The following is a 21,780-nucleotide window of genomic DNA, read 5'->3' as shown; positions in this document are numbered from 1 at the left end:
TATTCAGCGTGATGTCCGACGTTTCGCTGCACGAGCTCCTTCAGGCTCTACAGTAGTTTTCAGGAACGACATTGCGCACAAGGATAAGTGGCGCAATCCTAAAAGGCATCGGAGAGTTATCCAGCAGAACATTGAAAACCTAAATTTTGGGGTAAATTATCCAAATGATCGTCCTGATGATTTATTACATTTAGTAAAAGTCAGTTATTGTGATAAGTTCTGAGCAACTACTGATTTAGTGTTTTGAGGCAATTCCGTCCAACATCATCTTAGAAGCCCTACTTGTAATATCTCTATTAGGGAAACACATTTTTTGCATTTCTGCCACTTTCTAACCCCCCCCCCCCCCCCCCCACCTAGGATCAGGGCCAATAATGTATTGTGGCTGGTGCCTTTTGATGCCATCACGACTAGGCCATTACAGTTTCAGTTTCATTTATTTGGTATAGTCCTGTGAGCCATTCGGCTCTTGAATCTGGTGCAACCGCAACAAATAAAGAACAAAAACATGAACAATAAAACATCTTAAAGTGACTATGTGACTGTGCAAACAGAAAATCCAGGAAAAAACAGCAAAATATTCCTGAAAAAGCACCGTACACCAACGCTGTGTGCAAAAATCCCAGTGGGATGCAAATCAAACAACAACAACAACAACCACAAGACAACTTAGATTAAGGCCATCAGTCTAACCCCGTACTACGACAAACAACATGGCCAAACCAAGAAACTTTTCGAAATCACCAAAATAAAGCCATAAATGCAATGTAACAGTGATCATAGGGACTGTGACCGAATTTGTAACAATAAACTACATAAATAACATATAATACCAAACCCTAGAGCCATAGCTGGCTGCATGAGTCACTCCACAACAATAGGAGCATCAGTCGGAGTATCAAATCTTTCAGTGCACCTTTAAGATCAGCACACTAAATCAAAATACAGATAATACTTTGCAGCGGTCATCCGGACCGAAACATTTTTATTTTAGGCCACTGAATAGCAGTGGCAGATAGGGGTGTACAACTCCTCTAGAGCAGTTTTGAGTGAAGATCTCATAGGTAGTGATTCAAGTTGCAGTTTTTTTGGCAATAGCATTCCAGACCCTGGGGGCATCAATAGCAAAGGCCCTTCCTCCAGTTTTTGTACGGCAATAGGGAATGTGAAGCTGGTAAATGAGCGAAGACCTGAGGTCAAATTTGTTCTTTGAAACAGAGAGGAGATCCAGCAGGTAGTCTGCGGATTTTTTTGTAAGGACATCGTGAATAAATAAGATCTTGTGCACAAGCCGTCGAACATGAAGAGATGTTAAGTTTGACCCAATGTAGAGATCACAGTGGTGAGTCCTATATGGGCAGTTCAATGCAAATCTTAAGGCCGAGTGATAGATCAAGTTTCTTCAGCACTCTTTTGCCTGATTTTTTACACTGTTGCCCTTCACCTCTGCGCACCACTCAAATATCTGCCGATGCCAACCTGCCCATTTTCCTTCCAGCACGCAGAGCCCCCACCCCATTGCAGCCTTCCTTTTCCTGATTTAATTCTGCAGTTGTTGACTTTCCAAGTTGTAGTCCGAACTTCAAATTTGCTTTTACCCTCTTCTGGTACAATACCTAAACATTATTTGGTGATTATTGCATTGGCAGTGGTCCACAAAGCACTGGTAACAAAAACTAAAAAAAAAACGCAACACGTTCATAAATAACTGCCTTAAAAATAAAAAGTCTGTCATAGACAACATTTCGGGCAGCAGTCTTCCCTTCAGTGCATACGGAGGCCAGAGAGGTGACCTCTTTTTGTGCTGTGAAGAAGGACCATTGCCCCGCCACCTCGGATCTGCCCTAAAATATTTCATAGACATTTTTTTTTAAATACAAAATTGTAGCAGTTGTGTCTCTCATAACACAGCAATGTTTATTCATTTGTTCAATACTTAGCTCAGTGGGTAAATTAAGATTAGCTTCATAGCACTGACATGCAGTTGTAAAAAGTGCTTAATCATGCAATCATGCTGACACTTCACTGCTATATGTGCATGTACGATAAACGTCTTGTCAAGTGCAAGCGTTGAAACTGGAAAGGCACATCGATGTTACTTTTCTTGCAGGAAAGCCAACTTCACGATCGTACGTGCACTTTAGGAAACAAAAAAAGTTTTTTTTTAGTTTGACTCTTGCGGGACTTCCAGGCTGAAAATCTCTTCGAAGACTTGCTTGCTATAACAACCCTGTGCTCTTATTCTCTCTCTCTCAATGTTGCGCACCATTGTCTACGTGTTATGCTACACGGGAAGAAGTGGTTAAATATTTCCGCCAAGTTTCTCATTGTCAAAACAATCTGGGGCACTTTTTGCTCCCCGAGAGCCAATTGTTGAGGCCCAAACATCAATGCTCATCTTTATTAGAACTTACGCTTTTGAGAAGCACAGTCTCTAAGACGGGTCAAAGTGTCCACCGGCTCCAATGATCGTTACTTGACGGTGCTCATCTCCATTGATGGCGTAGAACCATCAGTGTTAAGCACCAGTCAAAGGCTTAAGCTCAAGAGCGCATTAACACAGACGAATGCAGAACTTTAACAGTTACAGTGGCGAATATTTGTACACATTTGTAGTCCATGACAAGGAATAGGAGGACACTTCTGTTGCTCCAATGATTTTAAGTCTCTTAGTATGTGTGGTTGTGTAAGTGTGCACGTGCACCAGGGTTACCACCTCCGAGACTCGACATTGCGCTCGTATCATGGTGAAGACAATATCTCACGATACCGCAAGAGGGGAGAAGTATACATGTAGAGTACGTGCGTCGTGTCGAGTGGCGTATCATTTCGCAACTGATAAGCAGGACAGCTACCAGGAATAGATAATGTATGGGGAAAATGAGACCCTGTGGCATTCCTAGTGTACACAGGCGTGTGTGTGTGTGTAGAATGCAGCGGAGCGGTAGTGTAATGGTTGACCCGCTGCGCTACGAACCCGGTGACCCGAGTTCGATTCCTGCTCAAAGCCAACACCAGTGACAATTATCAAATGAGTACATGGTGTGGTGTGTCAACATCGCCACGAGGGAGACAACGGTGGCCAGACGTGATGGCGGCCACACACCACCTCGTGTGCTGTGCTGGCCTTCATAGGTGCTCCTTAACAGCACTTGCCCCAACAGTCCGTTAAGGCTATATGGGGGGTCTTTGTAGACTGAAGGCGTAGTGGCTATTTTCTGTACGTCAGCTTAACCTGGCCTGTGCCCCTCGCCCTCGAGGTTTACTTCGCTGTAACTCAGCGGTTCTCAGCCTTTGGGGGTGCGGGAGCCCCTTGGGTGAATGTCGAAACACTTTTTCAGAGGGGTCGCAGGTTTGTGGCATTGATGCCATGCAGGATGAACCTTTAACTTGCGCGGGGGACATCAGCGCCACGTTTAGCACGGTTGGCTACGTACGGCGCAAAAGAAGTTCATTATACATTATCGCGACAAAACTCGGCAGTAGACAAGGCGATGCGAACGCCTTGCTAGCACCGCATTGGCCAGCGTTGTGGACGCGACCTCTGCCACTCATGACATTGTGGCCTTGGTGAACTTGGTTGTATATTTGTTTTGCTGGGCGGGGGGGCGGGGGGGGCAGGGGACGGGGGGGTGGGGGACCGGTTTTCTTGATTGGGGGGGGGGGGCTACCACACAAAAACTGGTTGAAGCACTGCCTCAGCACTGAGTACCTGCTGCTATTTGATAACGGTAACTTTGGGGAGACCAAGGCAGCTGAGTTTGAAAGCTTAAATGCAGATCATTGCCCTTATGTTTACGGCGTGTGTGTGCGTGTGCAATTTGCATATATCATTAGTTTAATATTTTATTATTATTAATGACTTGCTTACCTTTTCTCTATTTTGTATGTAGGGTGAACGTCTTTTGCACCATACGTAGCCAACCGTGCTAATCGGATAGGAGGTACACCTCCTATCGTTTGTTTGTTGGTGTAACTTGCTGACCTCGTGCCCTTTACTGGACATCTGTGTAAAAAGAGCTTCATAGCTCATCGGATTCCTTCTCCTGCAGTTCAAATAATCATTCCATTTCTGCTCGTACCTACCATGTGTGCTTTGCTTTTAGACCTTCGACAAATGCTTCCTGGGATCATCGGAGACGGCCGATGCGAACCGGGTCTTCTGCGGGCAGCTGGGCGCCGTGTTTGTGTTCAGCGAGGCGCTCAACCCAGCGCAGATATTCGCCATCCACCAGCTGGGGCCCGGGTACAAGGTAACCGTGCGTCTGTCCTTCTCCTCACCCTGTCTCCTCCCCCAGACCTCGCTCCTTCGACGTTCAGCTCCTCCTTCCCAGGTCTAAGTGCAACACGTGCTGCGTCGTCCGTCCGCGACCCCTTCGTGAATATTGCTTTGGGGTGGTGGCGCGGCCCAGCGGAGATTGGCGGCACGAATCCGGCAGGCTGCCCTGGTCATTACTGGGGGTGTATTAACCGTAAGCGCACGTGCCGTCTGCTTCGCAGCGGATTTCAGAGGTTCCCCTGGCGTCATTCGAAACGAGAAGGCCGTTGTGTGTCGGCGTTGGGGTACATGTTTGCCGAGTCGTAAGAACAACCGGGAAATTACTAAATTGGGAAAACGCAGAGCAGCATCGCCCCCTTTCCTGTGAAGTTGGTGCAGAACGCATTCGTGACAGCCTCGAGCTGTAACAACGGCGCGGATACCAAATGTGTGCTCGCAGCCTGCGTCGAAAGAAAGAGGCGGCAGCAGACGCCGCACACGGCGGTCGTGATACGAACCCTACAATCAGAACGTAAGATGGACAAATATGTTGCAGAAGAACAATATAACATACCTGGTGAAGTAGGAGGGGTTGGATTGTTTAATATGGCACGTCTGTGTTTAAAGCAAATGGAAAATAAGTGTTTGACCTTTGAATGCGGTTAATTCAGCGGATGCTCGTGATTTTATGGCAGGACTGTATGTATACATGCATGTTGACTTTCTTTCGCACTGTACACATGCAACCGTGCTAATCGGAGTTGCTTAATAGTGTGAGCAACTTTAAAGTTAGTTTGCAGATTTGATGAGGAAGAGAAGGTTGTGGCTGGTGGGACGCGTGCAGTGCGGAAGAAGGCAGGTGACTGAGGCAGGCATTGTACTGGGCATGCACATATAGTAAAACCTTCGATTGCGAGCATAATTCGTTCCGGAAACGTGTTTGTAATCCAAAGCACTCGCATATCAAAGCACTCGTATATCAGTTGTGATCACGTGACGCTCGGCAGACAAAGCGTACACGTACTACTCTTATCGCAAGACCTCGCTCGTTTAATCAAATTAATATTTATTTTAAAAAAAATTGCTCGTCTTGCAAAACACTCGCAGACCGAGTTACTCGCAATCCAAGGTTTTACTGTATTAGTACCTCGCGATAAGGCCAACGGCCAACTTTATCATGTGCAAACGTTGGGGATTGCGTGTTGAATGCACAACAGCCAAAGATCTGAATTTAATGCCGAGGTGTTGTGACATCCGCAGCGATGGTCGTCATGACCTCTTGATCTTGACCCAACATAGAATGCTGTAATGTCTGACATCATCACTCCCCACTGTCTGTCTTGCTCAAGCTGCGCGTCTCCTCCACGTCTCTTTCATTGGCTCCTTTGTCCCCTCCCCTTTCTGTGTTGTTCCATTCTGCCCTCATTACATCTGTTCTCTCCCTTAAACTGCCTCTCGCTGTCTTCCTCGGCTGTGATTCGTCCTTACCTATTTCCTCTCCTCTCCATCTGCTCAGTGCTTGTTCATTGAGCTGCCTGCCCAATTCTCTTTAATCTCTCTCCCCGGCACTCTCCCTTTCTCTGCCTCCTCCCCCGCTGTCCTACTGGCACCCCCCTTTTCTCTCTGCTCTCCTCCCTCCCTCTTATTTTCTCCAGGGCCGTAATTGGCTCATGCTGCACGCAAACTCTGACCAATTGCACCAAGGCTGCGTTCTGACCGCGTATACGTCCCCTTGGGGGGGGTGGGGGGGGCATCCCCCTCGTCGTGCGCTGGCTCAGTTGCTTGGGTGCACCGCAAACTGTGGGGAAGAATGCTTTGTCTTTTGACTGCACGACCTGTTGTCAATGTGACCTCTGTCTCGAAACAAAACTACACTCTGCATTATGTACGCTTTACGTACGTAGTATATATCTACGTTGAACAAATTATACATTGAATGGTATAATGTACATATGTGTGTGTGTTGAACTTTTTTAGCACCGTATGTAGCCAACCGTTGGAATCGGACTATGCGGCGGAAAGACGACACACTGCCTTGTCCTGTGTTTTTAAACTGTGCGCACCTGCTCTTGAATGCAGTGCTCGCGCAAGCCCGGCTTGCAAATGAGGGGCCTGCAAAGCAAGGCGGGTAGTCCATCGTGCCAGAGCAAGCTGCAGTTCGCTGCCGCAGTTGACTGACACAGTGGTAGGGGGGTGACCTTAAATGTAACAAATGCCTGGGTTGTGTATCGGTTATGTGCACTGTTTTTAATGTCTACAGCAAAGCCTGCTTAATAAGCCAGACACGAGTGAGCCAAATATATTCCCGAAGCTACTCAAAATAATTAGATAGATACATAAATAGACAGGTAAACATTAACAATGAATTCTAATCAAGCTAACGAGTGGTAGGATACAGCACGTGTGTTCGGTGACAATGATAAAGCTGTATACTTATTCATCCTGTGGAATTCATTGAACCTGTGCGAATTCACTAGCTCATGTTGTAGCGATTAAATATATTCCTGCAACCTCACCCATCCCTCACATTGACATCGTGAACACCTTGCCAATGTTACGAATGTGGGCCTCGAAGATCTTGCACAGAAGAGGGGGCAGTAGGGAACGATCCACTGGCTGTCAACCTTCATTTCAGAGCTAGTGCCAGATCTGAGCGTTGTGTAAACATCCACCATCCTCAGTATTTCTGCGATGATATAGAGGATAGCCATTATGCCCTGACCGAGTGTCTTTCAAAATGTTTCGTGGATACTTCTTGGTACACTTGCGGTCGTGCATACATGGCAAATTTGGATTAAACTCCCCACATGGGCCATGGACCATTTGCTTGCAGACCACATCAAATAGGGAAGGGTCTTGATGGGGGTCAGGTAAGCTGAGCACTGATAAATGTGTCAATGCCACTTTTATGAATTTTTTCCCTCATGCATTGCTAAACGTGGGCATGAGAAAGACCACTTTTTGCCACTCAATGGTGTGCAAGTTACATCTTGTCTTTCCAAAGACGCCGCCTTCCTTAGTCGTAATGAGCATCATGAGGTCATCAACGTTGAGTTTAAAGACCCTTGCAATGTCATGTCTGTCTGTTGGCTTTTGGTTTGGATAAAGCTCAACCTGGTGATAAAGAGATCGGGCCTGCCATATAGCCTGATGTATGTCATGGCATCCTAAGTCTTCTCATGTATGTATCTTGGTCCACCCGTGAAGGATGAAGGCAAAATAATTAATCTCCCTACATTCTGAGCGTTTGCATCTCCGTCAGCATTGATAACGTCCCTGAGATAAGCATGCTGTTCTAAACGCAGGCGTGTTTGATTCAGTTGAATGCAAGGAAGGCGCTCACTCTCAATTGTGGCAGACTCATCGACAACATACTGGTGAAAGAGGTTGGCGCACCGTAATATGTGGTTTCCTCCTTTTCTGTCCATGATCATTAAGGAATAGAAGTCTTTAGGCGAGACAGTTTAATCGAGTTGTTGCAGCCCCTTTGGCGTCCATGTACTAGGTGCCTCTGTAGATGTGTAGGCTTTGACTTTAACATACCTATTTCTATGATCAGTCACAAGCTAATCCCTCAGTTATTTCAATGCTAAATTCTCCTGTTTGATTTGTACTAGGTGCCTCTGTGGATGTGTAGGCTTTGACTTTAACATAGCCATTTCTGTGACCAGTCACAAGCTATCACTCAGCTATTTCAATGCTAAATTCTATGCTACAACATGATAGCTTTGATAATTTGAGGAACCTGGACGTGGTACCCATCTTGGCCTTGCGACAGTGTAATGGGGTATCGTAGGGCATCATTTGCTCTGTTTGTCTCAGGAATTCGTTCGATGGTGTTGTCTTGGTATCAAAGCACAATGTCTCTCTTACCATGTTCCTCACCGACCTTAAGAAGAAACTCATAATGGTTTGTGACGTAAAGTCCTGCTCACAAAAGAAAAGTTTGTGAGGCAAAATACACAATGGCTGTACTTTTTCTTCGTTGGTTCTTTCGGTAAAGTCACGTAGAATGAGAATAAAATAATAAATTGATGTATTAAAATAATACAATAAAATTATCACGACGTTTCGGCCACAACACAAGCGGCCTTCATCAGGTGAAGGGACGAGACTGTCTGGAGGACAGCGCTGGAGCGAACACAGCCAAGCCCAGACCACGACCTTTAAGCTGTGTGAGAAGAAACAGAGCGCCTTGACAAAGGAATTAGCATAGAATTTAGCATTGAAATAGCTGAGTGATTAGCTTGTGACTGGTCACAGAAATGGCTATGTTAAAGTCAAAGCCTACACATCCACAGAGGCACCTAGTACAAATCAAACAGGAGAATTTAGCATTGAAATAACTGAGGGATTAGCTTGTGACTGGTCATAGAAATAGGTATGTTAAAGTCAAAGCCTACACATCTACAGAGGCACCTAGTACATGGACGCCAAAGGGGCTGCAACAACTCGATTATCATATAGTAAACCGATGTGAAAAAAACCTAAGTCTAAATTACATCAATATAATAAATGTACTCAATATATTCTTCAATAAGCTGAGCTATTAACAGTAACTGGGTATACACTACACTATATAATGAATACTATATAGTAAACCAATAAAAAAACTAAAATATAAACTACCTCAATGTTTTGATTTGAAGCTTTCGTGACTGCAGTAATTCATAATCTTAGTTCTTTCGAAAGAGCTAAGAATATACCTCAATGTTATCAATAAACTCTATATATTCTCCAATCAGCTAAGCTACCAACAATAAGTCGCTATATATCACAATGCTATATGGCGAAAAAATGGGTGGATTCTTACCCTCAACTTTAGCACCACGGAGAGCTACGAGCCCCGTTCAGACGGACGAGTTCATCCATGGTCGGAACAGAGGAGGGGGAGAGAGACAGCTGCGAGGCGCTGTTATACTCCATGTTGTAAACCATACCATTAACCGTGGTGTGAGAGGTATTAAGAGTCAATGCCAGCGAAAGAGCTGCGGTCTGAATGTCATCGTAAAATACAATTAATTAAGAACCGAAATGGTTTAAAACATCTTTCCAATGGTTACTAAGCCAGAATCCATCTTCTCGGTAGAAATTGTCTCTGTGCTTGTATATGTGAATGGCCTCATGAACGAATCTCTCATGGTAGCCGGTTGGTTTGCAAAGAACCTCCGTCTTGGAGAAGTCAATGTCATGTGAGCCCACTAAATTATGACAGTGATCTGCCACGGCAGAGGAGTTCGTTCTACTGTGTTTCAAGTCTGCTTTATGTTCGCGGATGCGGCCCGAGATATGTCATTTGGTTTCTCCAATGTAGCTACTACCACAGAGGCACTTTAGTTTGTAAACGCCCGGGTACTGTATGTCTGGAACAGCATCTTTTACAGATGGAACCAGATCACGGATTTTATGTACTGTGTTGAATCGGACCTGGATCTCGTGTTTATTCAGGATTTTGGAGATCTTTTTTTTGACCCCCGCAATGTAGGGTAAGGTGATGGTTTTGAATGGCTCCTCAAGAGGATCCTTCTTCATGACTGGAGTGATGGCTTTGCGGATTGTGTAGTCGGAGTAACCATTAGCCCTGAGAGCCTGGTGTACGTGCTTGAGTTCACTGGTAATGTGTTCCTGGTCGGAAATGCATTGGGCTCTATGGTATAGAGTCTTGATGAGGGAGTTCTTCTGGGATGGATGGTGGTGGGAATCCGGTTTCAAGTAAGCATCTGTATGGGTAGCTTTCCTGTAGACAGAGTGGCTCATTGAACCATCATGTCTCCTTTTAATTAAGACATCCAAAAAGGGTAGTTTGCCATCTTTTTCGACCTCCATGGTAAATCTGATGGCTGGGTGTATGGAATTGATGTGGTCGCGGAATTGGTCTAGAGCAGGCTGGCCATGTAGCCAGATGACAAAAGTGTCATCCACGTACCTCTTCCATAAGGTCGGGCGTAGAGTGGCAGTCTGGATGGCGTCAGTTTCAAAATTTTCCATGAATACGTTGGCTACAACCGGAGATAGGGGGGAGCCCATTGGGGAGCCCTCAGTTTCTTTGTAGAAAGTTCCATTCCAGGTGAAGTATGTGTTAGTTAAGCAATGTCTCACCAGGGGGGGTACATCAGTATGCAGTTCTTGATGAACCTGGTTCATCGCGATGGTGTCCCCAGACAACCTGCTTGTCAATTTTGATGTGGTGTCCTTGTTCACCAAAGTTCCGGTACCTGACATCATCTTAATTAATTGTATTTTACGATGACCTTCAGACCGCAGCTCTTTCGCTGGCATTGACTCTTAATACCTCTCACACCACGGTTAATGGTATGGTTTACAACATGGAGTATAACAGCGCCTCGCAGCTGTCTCTCTCCCCCTCCTCTGTTCCGACCATGGATGAACTCGTCCGTCTGAACGGGGCTCGTAGCTATCCGTGGTGCTAAAGTTGAGGGTAAGAATCCACCCATTTTTTCGCCATATAGCATTGTGATATATAACGACTTATTGTTGGTAGCTTAGCTGATTGGAGAATATATAGAGTTTATTGATAACATTGAGGTAGTTTATATTTTAGTTTTTTTATTGGTTTACTATATAGTATTCATTATATAGTGTAGTGTATACCCAGTTACTGTTAATAGCTCAGCTTATTGAAGAATATATTGAGTACATTTATTATATTGATATAATTTAAACTTGGTTTTTTTCACATCGGTTTACTATATGATAGTCGAGTTGTTGCAGCCCCTTTGGCGTCCATGTACTAGGTGCCTCTGTAGATGTGTAGGCTTTGACTTTAACATACATATTTCTATGACCAGTCACAAGCTAATCCCTCAGTTATTTCAATACTAAATTCTCTTGTTTGATTTATACTAGGTGCCTCTGTGGATGTGTAGGCTTTGACTTTAACATAGCCATTTCTGTGACCAGTCACAAGCTAATCACTCAGCTATTTCAATGCTAAATTCTCCTGTTTGATTTGTACTAGGTGCATCTGTAGATGTGTAGGCTTTGACTTTAACATAACTATTTCTATGACCAGTCACAAGCTAATCCCTCAGTTATTTCAATGCTAAATTCTCCTGTTTGATTTGTACTAGGTGCCTCTGTGGATGTGTAGGCTTTGACTTTAACATAGCCATTTCTGTGACCAGTCACAAGCTAATCACTCAGCTATTTCAATGCTAAATTTTCCTGTTTGATTTGTACTAGGTGCCTCTGTGGATGTGTAGGCTTTGACTTTAACATAACTATTTCTATGACCAGTCACAAGCTAATCCCTCAGTTATTTAAATGCTAAATTCTATGCTAATTCCTTTGTCAAGGCGCTCTGTTTCTTCTCACACAGCTTAAAGGTCGCGGTCTGGGCTTGGCTGTGTTCGCTCCAGTGCTGTCCTCCAGACAGTCTCGTCCCTTCACCTGATGAAGGCCACTTGTGTTGTGGCCGAAACGTCGTGAGAATTTTATTGTGTTATTTTATTTTATCAATTTATTATTTTATTCTCATTCTACGTGACTTTACCGAAAGAACCAAAGAAGATTAATCCTTGCAGTCACGAAAGATTTAAATCGAAATTTGGCTGTACTTTGTTGTCCTAGCGAAATGAAATAGAGCAGTTAGTTATTATGCAGGGGAAGAAAGCGTGTTACATAGTGTATATCTGCTGTAATAAAACATCTTGTTAAAAATTTTTTAGCGGCGAGCAAAAGTGAGAAATAAATGTAAACAAAGTAATAATAGTTTGTAACTTAAGGTCCTGCTCACAACAGGAAACAGGAAAGTTTGTGGGCAAAAAGACACATTTGGCTGGTCTTTGTTGTCTCAAGGAAATTAAATGTAATAGCTAGTACACAGGGGAAAAAGCTTGTTGGATCGTGTTCATTTACTGTCATAAAATATTGGTTATTGTGTATGCTGTACAGTGTGTTTAAAAAGATGGACCCAATTTCAAAGCAGTATATTTCACGATGGCAACATGTTACAATTACACGAAAAGTTACAAACGGTTTAATGCGTTATCAAGTTTTACTAACCATTTTATAAATGCTGTATGTGCCCTCCACCTGCTGTACGGACAACATCGAGAAGATAGTTGAATTTGTCCCAAACGCCTCTCAAAGTGTCTTCTTCCACTGAAGTCACCACTGCCGTGATTCTGTTTTTGAGGTCATCCAGATTAGTTGCTAATGGTGGCACAAAAACATGGTCTTTGATGTATCCCCACAAGAAAAAGTAGTGATGTCTGGGGATCTTGGGGGCCAAGAGTGTAGCGCCAAGTATTGGAGTCCCGTGCGACCTATCCAACGTTGAGGCAGTGTGTCTTGCGAATGACTGAGGCTAGGGGCTATTTGGGAGAGGCATCTAGCAGTAATCATTTGAAACTCCATGCTCCGCCCTTTCAAGTGGTAAGAGTTTCATTCATGGGCGGTTTGTGGTTGCAGAGATATAGCTATTTCAAATCGGGTCCATCTCTTTAAAACACCCCGTATTATACAAAAAACAGTAATAGAAATTAGAGAAATAAGATAGTTGTATGTTTGAAGGGAGCTGTAAATTCGTGTGTATTACCTCGCTCAGTGTCCACACGAAAGAGAAATGGCCCCTCACCCCTAATTAAACTACCTTAAAGGTGACGGACGCGAAATCGGAATAGCGCTGGTTCAGCACGGGGCTTATGATGTGGTACCTGGCTATTTTTTTTACGTAAACCCCACCGTTTGAGAGCCAAATGCCTCGCAAGCGTGCACACACACAGACAGACCAAAATTGCCTTTTATAGGTAAGAAAATAAAATATATTCCTGCATCCTCACCCATCCCTCACATTGACATCGTGAACACCTTGCCAACGTTACGAGGTGTGATACATTCCTTCCAAAGCCACGTGGTGCATAAGCTAGCACTGCATTTAAAGCAATTACAGGGGCGTATATTGAACACACGGCTGTGAAACAAAAACAGCCGGCATCTCCCTGATAAATTAATACCCAGCCATGGGATTTGAGTTGTCATTGCCTCCCATGGTGCTCTGCTGAATGAAGGCCTCCTTCCCTTCTAATGGCTATTGCTTGTGGCATCTTACTGTTATATGGGTCCTCACTTCATCTCTCAATCTTGTCGTTTGTCATCCCATTGGTCATAGTTCCTTCAATTAGTTTCGTCCTCTTGAGTATTTTTCTTGTAGCTAAGTGCTGTGTGCAGCCCCATTGCTCATAATTACAATAATGAATCTGATGTAAGAAATAGTCATTAGTGTTTCTTAAACCAAATGAACGTTGCTTAATTTATCTTCTATTTCTGGCTCTGAGCCAATGGTAGAATTGTCATACTCTAATGGCAGGAACACAGTTTCCGCAATGTAAAACTACTCTTGATGTCCTACAGGACTGGTGGTAATTTCATCAGAGCAGAAGCGAAGATAAACTATTTTGTGATACCGCTTTGGCAGTGGTGCACAAAGCACAAATAGCAAAAACTCAACACGTATATCACGAACATTGTGACCTTAAAAGGAAATTATATAAAGAGGGATGATCAGTTGAGTCGAGCCCCACATGGGACTCGCAACCTTCGGATAGTTCATCATTCCTCCACAGTCCTATTGGGCTGGCTATTAATACAAACCGTATGAATTTTATCGATGTAAATTTAATGATTATTGTACTTTAGCGGACGTGACCAATATTTGCAGGCCATGGTGAAAACGAGGTGGTTCGGCAGTTAGCGATATTTGATGTTGTTAGGTTGTGTTTCGAAAAAGATGTAATGGAACAATCAAGTGAGAATCGTGTGAGATGCCGCAGCGCTCTCTAGTGCTGCAACTGCTGCCATTGACAATAAAGGCAGAAAGAGCGGACGCTTCCCAGAGCCGGTCAATTACATAGGGGGCATCTGCCAACAAGAAAGCCTGCCGTGGGACAATTTACATTTGGTTCCATATTTAGAGGTTGCTTAATTACTCGAGGTTATGGAATACACTGCCAGCCAATGCATTAAAACCCCCACAAGATCAATGTGCTAATGCAACGAATGAATAGAAATGGTTGGAGGCTTATCTGCTGAATCACACCATTAAAACCCACTCTTTGATTAGCAAAGCCGGCATCTCCCGTCGGTCGTGGCTGATGCTTTCCTATAAAACCAAGGTTATTTTTTCCCATCAAATCCATGGGCACCCTGAGAGTTCTGCAAAACCTGGCTCTAATGCATAGTGCTCAGCAAAGTGGAATATTAAGCAGCTTGTTGGGATGCCCCTGGCTGTACAATAGGGACCTCCGATTATCACGGTTGGTTACGTACGGGTGCGAAAGAAGTTTAACATACATACAACAGGAAAACAACACTGTATACGTTTATAAACATGCACTTAGGTTAGTTGACTGCTATACATTTCAACGTGATAAGCCGTTTTGTTGAGCTACCATTTGTGGCAAGGTCACTTCTGAAAAAGAGCTAATAGCTCAAGTAGGCTTTACCTTGTAAAATATAAATAGTTAAACAAATAGTTTTAGCATAACCATGTAAATAAAACAGATTAGCAAGCAATGCCCAGCCGTGTTATACGAGTTGTCATTGCCTCCGTTTTTCTTATATACTGTGGGAAAGTTGTCAAAGAGAGGTTCTGAATAATAACAACGAAACGTCACTTAGAGATTGAAGACTCTCTTTCAGGAAGGTCCTGCTGGAATGTTTGGCCAATACCAATTATATTGTATATATTATCTAGTTTTAGACGTGTGGCTAACATACTGGCCCAAACCTCCTGAGTTGTCTGTTGAAGAGATGCTTGTGATTAACATGGGAAGGTAGTGATTTAAAATCCTAATCAAGGATTATCTGTCCACATTGTGGAAAAGCAACAGTGGCTGTTCTATGGAGGACAAACACAACTCTTGTTGCTCCTGCCAAAAAAAATTTAAGGGAAGAGCAGCAGTTCCATAGCATCGTGATCTTGTGAAATGCTGGCAGAAGGGCCTATGCTAGAGGGAGTTCTAGAGACACGCTCCATGGTATTTCGTTGACTTATTCACACTGACCAGATGCCTTGGAAGAGGTGGGAGTACCCACGCTTTACCCTTGCCATAGGAATGTGTAATTTCCACCGATAGCTCAAGCCCACCGAGAGAGAGAGAGAAAAGCACTAACCATCCCGCATGTTTGTTCAAGCAGGGACTAGTGCAGAGGTGGCAAAAACCTGTAACAAACCAAGAGTCAAAAGGTACCCCGTGAGTTCTGCAAAGAGCCAAGTGTGTATATGTGTGTGTGTATATATTGACAGCACGGGATACATTCATTATTCGCGTGTGGTGGATTAAAGAGCCGCACAGAGCTCAGAAGACGCTAGTTGGCCACCGCTGGACTAGCACACTGTGTGGCGAGGTTGGCACTTGCCACAATAGTTTGGGATACCCATCATTGACGAAAGGCCACAAACAGGAATGGGCAATGACTAATGTTCATTGTATATGAATTATTTGGTGATACTGCATTGGCAATGGTGCACAAGCACAAATCATATAATTAAAAACATAACACTGCCTTTATTTGCTCTGAAGAAGGGCCATCTTTTGTACGCCTGTTTTTGTTTTAAGGCAGTATTATTGACAAGTGTGAGTTTTATGTATATGAGGCTGATATGTAACATGTGACTAAACAGTTTATAGGATCATACATTTTAAGGTCAATAATGCACCTCTTAATGTCCCAAGGAAATGCCTCTCTGTCCATCGTAAAACAGTTGACTTTTCAAGAAAACAACACCTGAGTCAATCGCAATGAAACCTAACGCACAGCTGCCAATTGCTAAGACGGGTATTATGTTTAGGCAATGAAATACTTTTAACAAACGTCAAGGAAATTATGCTGCACGCCAACACAATGAGCCTACAGTATATAATACAATGTGTTGTGAATCTTGCACCTTCAATGTGTGCGGCCGTTTACACATCCATTTTCCTGATACCGCGATCACATTGTTTTGTGCGCAGTCGAGTCCCTCAATATCAAGTGGAGGCTCCCTTATTGGACTGGCTTTTGCTCGCTTACGAACTATTTATAGGGGTAACGTATATTCTTAATAAAACGATCTGAAATTATAGCGCTGCCTCAATTAAGGCTGTGCGATTGTAACAACCATTGCGCAGTTATTTACTGCGGGGAAAAAGCATTCTCTGGCTGCCCGCGATTGCCACTGAAGCGTTTGAAATGCATGAAAAAAAAGTTAATCCACTGAGCCTCAATTAGATTTCCTTTCATGTTAAAGAAAAAAAGTGCCATTTCGCTGATAATAGGATGCTTATTTTCTCAGTGGTGTTTTTTGTCAGTGCATGCTTTATTCTCATTATGTTGAGTGTTGCCATGTTGCTAATTGTCCCTTACTCGAACTGTGTGGCCTGCATATGCGGTCGTGTTGTTGGCTGTCTGCTTTCTTGTTTATTGAATAGAGCAGCTAGAAATCGGAACACATGCCAGATACGTTGCGCAACAGATCCCTATAATCATCTGGCTGGTGCTGTGGCAGGGAACTCGGCTCACAGTCCAAGTTAAAATCCTGGTTATGGATTGATTCTGTAACCACGCATTTGATGTTTATGACTTGAAATCTTTGTGGGCAGTCAACACTTTTCAGACTGATCCCGTCATAGAAATGTGGAATGTCTTCGACTGGCTCATGAAAATTGAGCACGAAACCAAACTCATATGAGTACAAAGACAATTTTATTCTATAATTGTTTAGATTTGCAATTATAGGGCGCTGCAATGTCTCCGTATCCAAAATAATCTTCCATCGCATCTCAACCATTCCGTTGCTATATGGCAGGCTAGCCTGGGGCCCTTCGGTGGCAACTGTTACTATATGGCACAAGGTGTATGCAGCACTGTGGCCTGCCAATGGGTTTCGCATGCCAGTAGCGGCCACTATTGCATTGTGATTTTCCTCAAACTCCTGACTTATTTTTCAAATTTAGCAAATTTGGACCATGATGCAAGCACACGTGGCCTACTGTTTTTTCAAAACCATGGGATCTTGAACATCTACTGTGAAGCAGACGGTGTATTTTTTTGGCGAATAAACTGACAGTATTAACCAGGGTGGAGGATAGAGATACGAACCTCTTTAACAAACGGCGCACAAGCTTTTGTTTGGCCACGCTCTTTGGGGGGGTGGGGGGGCGGTGCACATCTGTAATCCATAACTCAGGGCTCAGTGCGACTCGCACTGAGATCATGTGCTTGAGAAGCTTATTTGAAACGGGCATTGACGAGATGCCTGTAGGAGGCCTCGCAGCAATTTTGGCGCTGACCTACTTTCACAGTTGTAGTTTACTTTTCTTGTTCCGTGCGGATTTTCTCCAGGTACTCTTATCTCACCCTGCACACACACACCATACTCGAAAATAAATTGGCCAAACAACCCCTACAAGAACCACAAGGCTCTTCTGAGTAAAATATAAAGGTCAAAACGTCTCCTCGATCAAATCAGTATTGTGTATCGCGAATCTGCATTGACAGCCCTGGGCCAGTGGTGTAAATTCCATATTCCCATAGTGGAAGCTATTCACTCATTTCACACCGTATGTAGCCAACCATGCTAATCATAGGTGTGGGGGAAAGACAACAAACTAAACACAGAAACCAGTTCTAAATAAATTCGTTCTCAATCTAGATTTTTTTTAAATGATGAGCACTGTTGATTTCTCTCAAGGGAGTGAGTTACTCATGAACTACGGATGGAGGATTGGCTGGCTTGACTTCCGTCCAGGATAAGGACTTTTGTGGCCTTGTGATCATGAGTCGGGTGCTCTTGCCAGCAGTGGCATGCGGCCTATTGATTACCTTGACCCTGTATTCGCCGTGATGTAAATCACGTTCGCGTCTCCAATCGGCGTGGCTCTGATGGTGGCTCACGGTTCGTCGGTTTTGCAGGCCTCTGAACGTGCGCGGTGGATCGGGCCACGCAGTAAATTCCCAGGCACGTTGCGCGAAGTGAAAAGTTCACCGCACGGCTAATCGCCCGCGGCTACCGTAAATCACTTGCCCCCAATGCAGGACGCCGCAGGTCATTGCAGCCGGGCTGTTACATTTGACAAGAGGACACCACGGCTACGGTTTCTCACACCACGCCCGTGTGTCGCCTCGCGTGAAAGCCCATCCGGTCGGGCAAGCGATGTTTGATGAGCAAGAGAGGATGAAGTCTGCTCAAGTTGTTGGCAAGTTGCGTTTAAAGAAGCCTCGTCCGCGAGGCCTGTACGTACAATGGACTTGATTGGTTTACGTCCCACGTGCGTGTGGTCGTTAGTAGAATTCTCCATGAATTGCGTTCCAGGTGTATCGTGAGGTTTGAGTGGCAGGTCACGGCTCGCAGCTCTGTGTAGTCAAGATGGTCTTGGAAGGTTGTGTGGGCCAGCAGCCAATCATGGTTGAGGTGGCTCGAAAAGGACGGGTGTAGTCAAGGGCTCTGAAACAATTGATGCACACCACGTGACCCAGGTAGACACGAGGTTCCACTGCACAATGAACATCTGTGGAATTAAATACCCATAAAAGCAATCCTTTCCACATGCTGTATTGAAAGCTTTCTCGTTGCTATTAGGAAGGTGACAATGCGTGGATTTATCAATTAGAACTGATTCTCAGTTTAACACATAGCAGGCTTTCGCGACCAATATCCATAATACAAGTTTTTTGGGTTAGATCGTGGAAATATAAATGTGTTGTTAAACCTGCCACCACCTGGCACAGCCAATTAGTAAATTTGTTACTAGTGTAGTGACCGTCTTGGAGACGTAACTCGTTGAGGCAATACTTTGATTTAACACCAAGCACGCTGTTACACACTCTCTGCTGTTACACAACGCTCTGTCTCTCTCGCTTAAACACAACTCTATACTGGTTGCTAGCCTACAACACAGCGCTAGCCGTCTGACACTGACGGCGCTGAGCTAAGACAGCCAACTACTGCTAACGGCGCAATTGTCAAGTGGACGATGACAGCGACAAAGGCACGAGACGATAATGGCAAAGGCGACATCAGCGACGATGACAACGAGGGGATCCCACTCCAACGACAGCCCCGATCCCCCATTCGGGGTCCCCTTTTATCCTGATAGCGTGGCCTTGCTCCGCCCCGGCCACGCCCGCCTTATGAAACCTGCGAGCGGGGGTCTCGACGCGTCCCCTCAGTAACCTTTTCCCTAGATCCCCCTCGGGTCTATCACGTGGCCTGCTGTCAGGGCTGCTTCACTCTGCAGATCCACTACCCTGCCAGCAGTCAGCCCTATGCCACGTAGTGACCAATTTATTTCACTACACTAGTGCAGCACACCATTGTGTTGGAGAGCAAATCCACAACATTTACATTTGGAGTACGACGTTTCGCCGGTAATTACACCCAGCCTCATCAGGCGGCTGGGTTATTTATATGGTAGTGAACGTACATTATGCGTGCACTTTATTTACAGAACTGATTCTTACTCACCTGATTCTTCCACTCGAGACATTACGTATCAAACTTAATTGCGCATTTGAGGATTGTATATTTACGATTCATGCAAAGTCTGTGGTTGTTTTTACAACATTTCAAAAAGGAGAGAATAGGAACAAAAAATGGGCCAAAAATTAATTATTGAATTGAATTGCGAGGACAAATCGTAACGGTTCATCGAATTGTCAGAGCATGATGACTGCTTGGTTAAATAATCGTTATAGCACAGCTAAAATGGTACACTTATGTCAGAGATCTTTCCTGCACATCAGAGAGTCATGGCAGACATAATTTTAGCTTTATTGACTACATTTATACAGGGTGAGTGCCCATTAAGCTTAATAAATAAATAAAATATGTACACTCCTTCACTTGTCTCTACCTGGATGCTGAATCAATAAAAATGTATTATTTGTTGAAAATTGGCATCAGTACCGTAATGGGTTTGGTCAAAGCCAGCTCTTCAATGAAGACTTAGATCCTGTGATGTAGCTTGTCAGGTTTACGGTCCAGTGCATCGTAGCTTTTGGATAACAGGATTCTTGTTGTGCATGAAGTGCAAACGCAGGTAACGTTGACTAATGGGCCCATTACGGAAAAGACAGTTTGGTTTACTCTCCGCGAAGGGTAGTTGAAGGCACTATGGTTAGCCGTGTTAGCTGTGTGTTCGTGTGAATGTATCATCGTGGATGCACCTATCACAACATACGCACGTGTCTCTGTGTGCGCACGCTTGCGCGTATGTGCGCATGCGTAAATGTGCCAACAATTTTTAATGGTTAGCGGTGCATATTGAGGTTTATGGGAACTCTTATTTACGTGTCATTGGATGGTGAATTAGGCTATTTCCAGCACCACACTTAGCCACATTTGACCTGGTTTTGATGCAGCATGCCAGCTACTCATAAAGAAAGTGTCCAGTGCAGGGTCAGGATAAGTTCAGAGAGCAATTCCTAACATGGGCACGTGCATTACTGCCTCGATATTACCATCACATTAATGGGAAAAATAAATAATGGAAAATAATAAAGAAATGCACTGAAATGTATAAATAATACAAGTATACATCTATAGCAAGATATAAATAAGAATCAAATTATAATCAGATACGTTTATTGAGCGTTGCACATGGTGATAGGTCATAAACTGTTGGTTTACATTCGTCTCGACCAATCAGAGTGCAGCAACGTACGACGTTACGGAGATATGGTGTTTGGTGGGAAATGTAACATTATGACTGCACCAAATACTACACTGGTGAGCGTGAATATATTTTACAGTACACTGTTTCTTTTATTCACGTCATTTTTTATATTAATACTATACAGTAGAAAATATTATGTTATTTTCAACATACGTTTTCTTTGTTTACAATACGAATGGTAAGTTTCAGAAAGTTGCATGCCATGGATATAATAATAATACCTGTTTTGGCTTTGTATGCTGTGAGTTGAGATTCCTTTGGGAGACGAGGCATTATAATAATTGGCAACCAAACGTTGATCTGCTGGGCTCGCTGTCCTCTCTGAGATTCGAATTCCTTTGCCTCACTCCCTGCTGCTCTGGAGCCGTCCATAAATGACGTCACGCGATTTTGGACCCCCCTCGTCACTCGGCGTCACAAAAAGTCAGAACACCCCCCCCAAAAAAAAAACATATTTCCATTTTGCAAATAAAACTTGTTTCAAAATCGCTTTAAACTATTGCCATTGTAGTGCGTATTTAATGTGGCGCTGCACTCTCATGTCGTGGGAGAAAACGTTTATTAAAAAAGAGGCGTTGGGAACCTTAAATTTAGCATAAAATTCACTTGAAAATATTCAACGTCTAAGTAAAACTGCAGATGTTCAGAATAGTATATTGAAATAATCTTATAATAATAAAATATTAAAAGTAATTATAACTATTAAAAAAATACTTGAAACTTTGCAGTAGAAGGAAGCAAAATGGAGAGTACAATTGTAACAATTATATATTCATTCCACAGAATGAAAAGCCCTGGTAGAATCATTATCATCAAAATGTTTAATAACAATCATTAAAAAAA

The 21,780-nt window shown here is 43.8% G+C and overlaps 1 protein-coding gene across 1 annotated transcript in view; it reads left to right on the top strand.

Moving 5' to 3' along the window:
• LOC116943508 (neurobeachin-like) overlaps positions 1–21,780 on the top strand; it is a 529,072-nt gene that overhangs the window by 183,337 nt on the left and 323,955 nt on the right. Inside the window, exon 8 of the mRNA XM_076067757.1 lies at positions 4,107–4,253. Coding sequence (XP_075923872.1) covers positions 4,107–4,253 — 147 coding nt within the window. The remainder of the gene's footprint in view (positions 1–4,106; positions 4,254–21,780) is intronic.

Source organism: Petromyzon marinus, chromosome 18, assembly GCF_048934315.1.
Source record: "Petromyzon marinus isolate PM22_M1 ecotype Great Lakes invasive population chromosome 18, UKy_Petmar_22M1.pri1.0, whole genome shotgun sequence".
NCBI classification, from domain to species: Eukaryota; Metazoa; Chordata; class Hyperoartia; order Petromyzontiformes; family Petromyzontidae; genus Petromyzon; species Petromyzon marinus.
The sequence above is the reverse complement of the archived record's forward strand: the minus strand, read 5'-3'. Positions and strand labels throughout refer to the sequence as shown.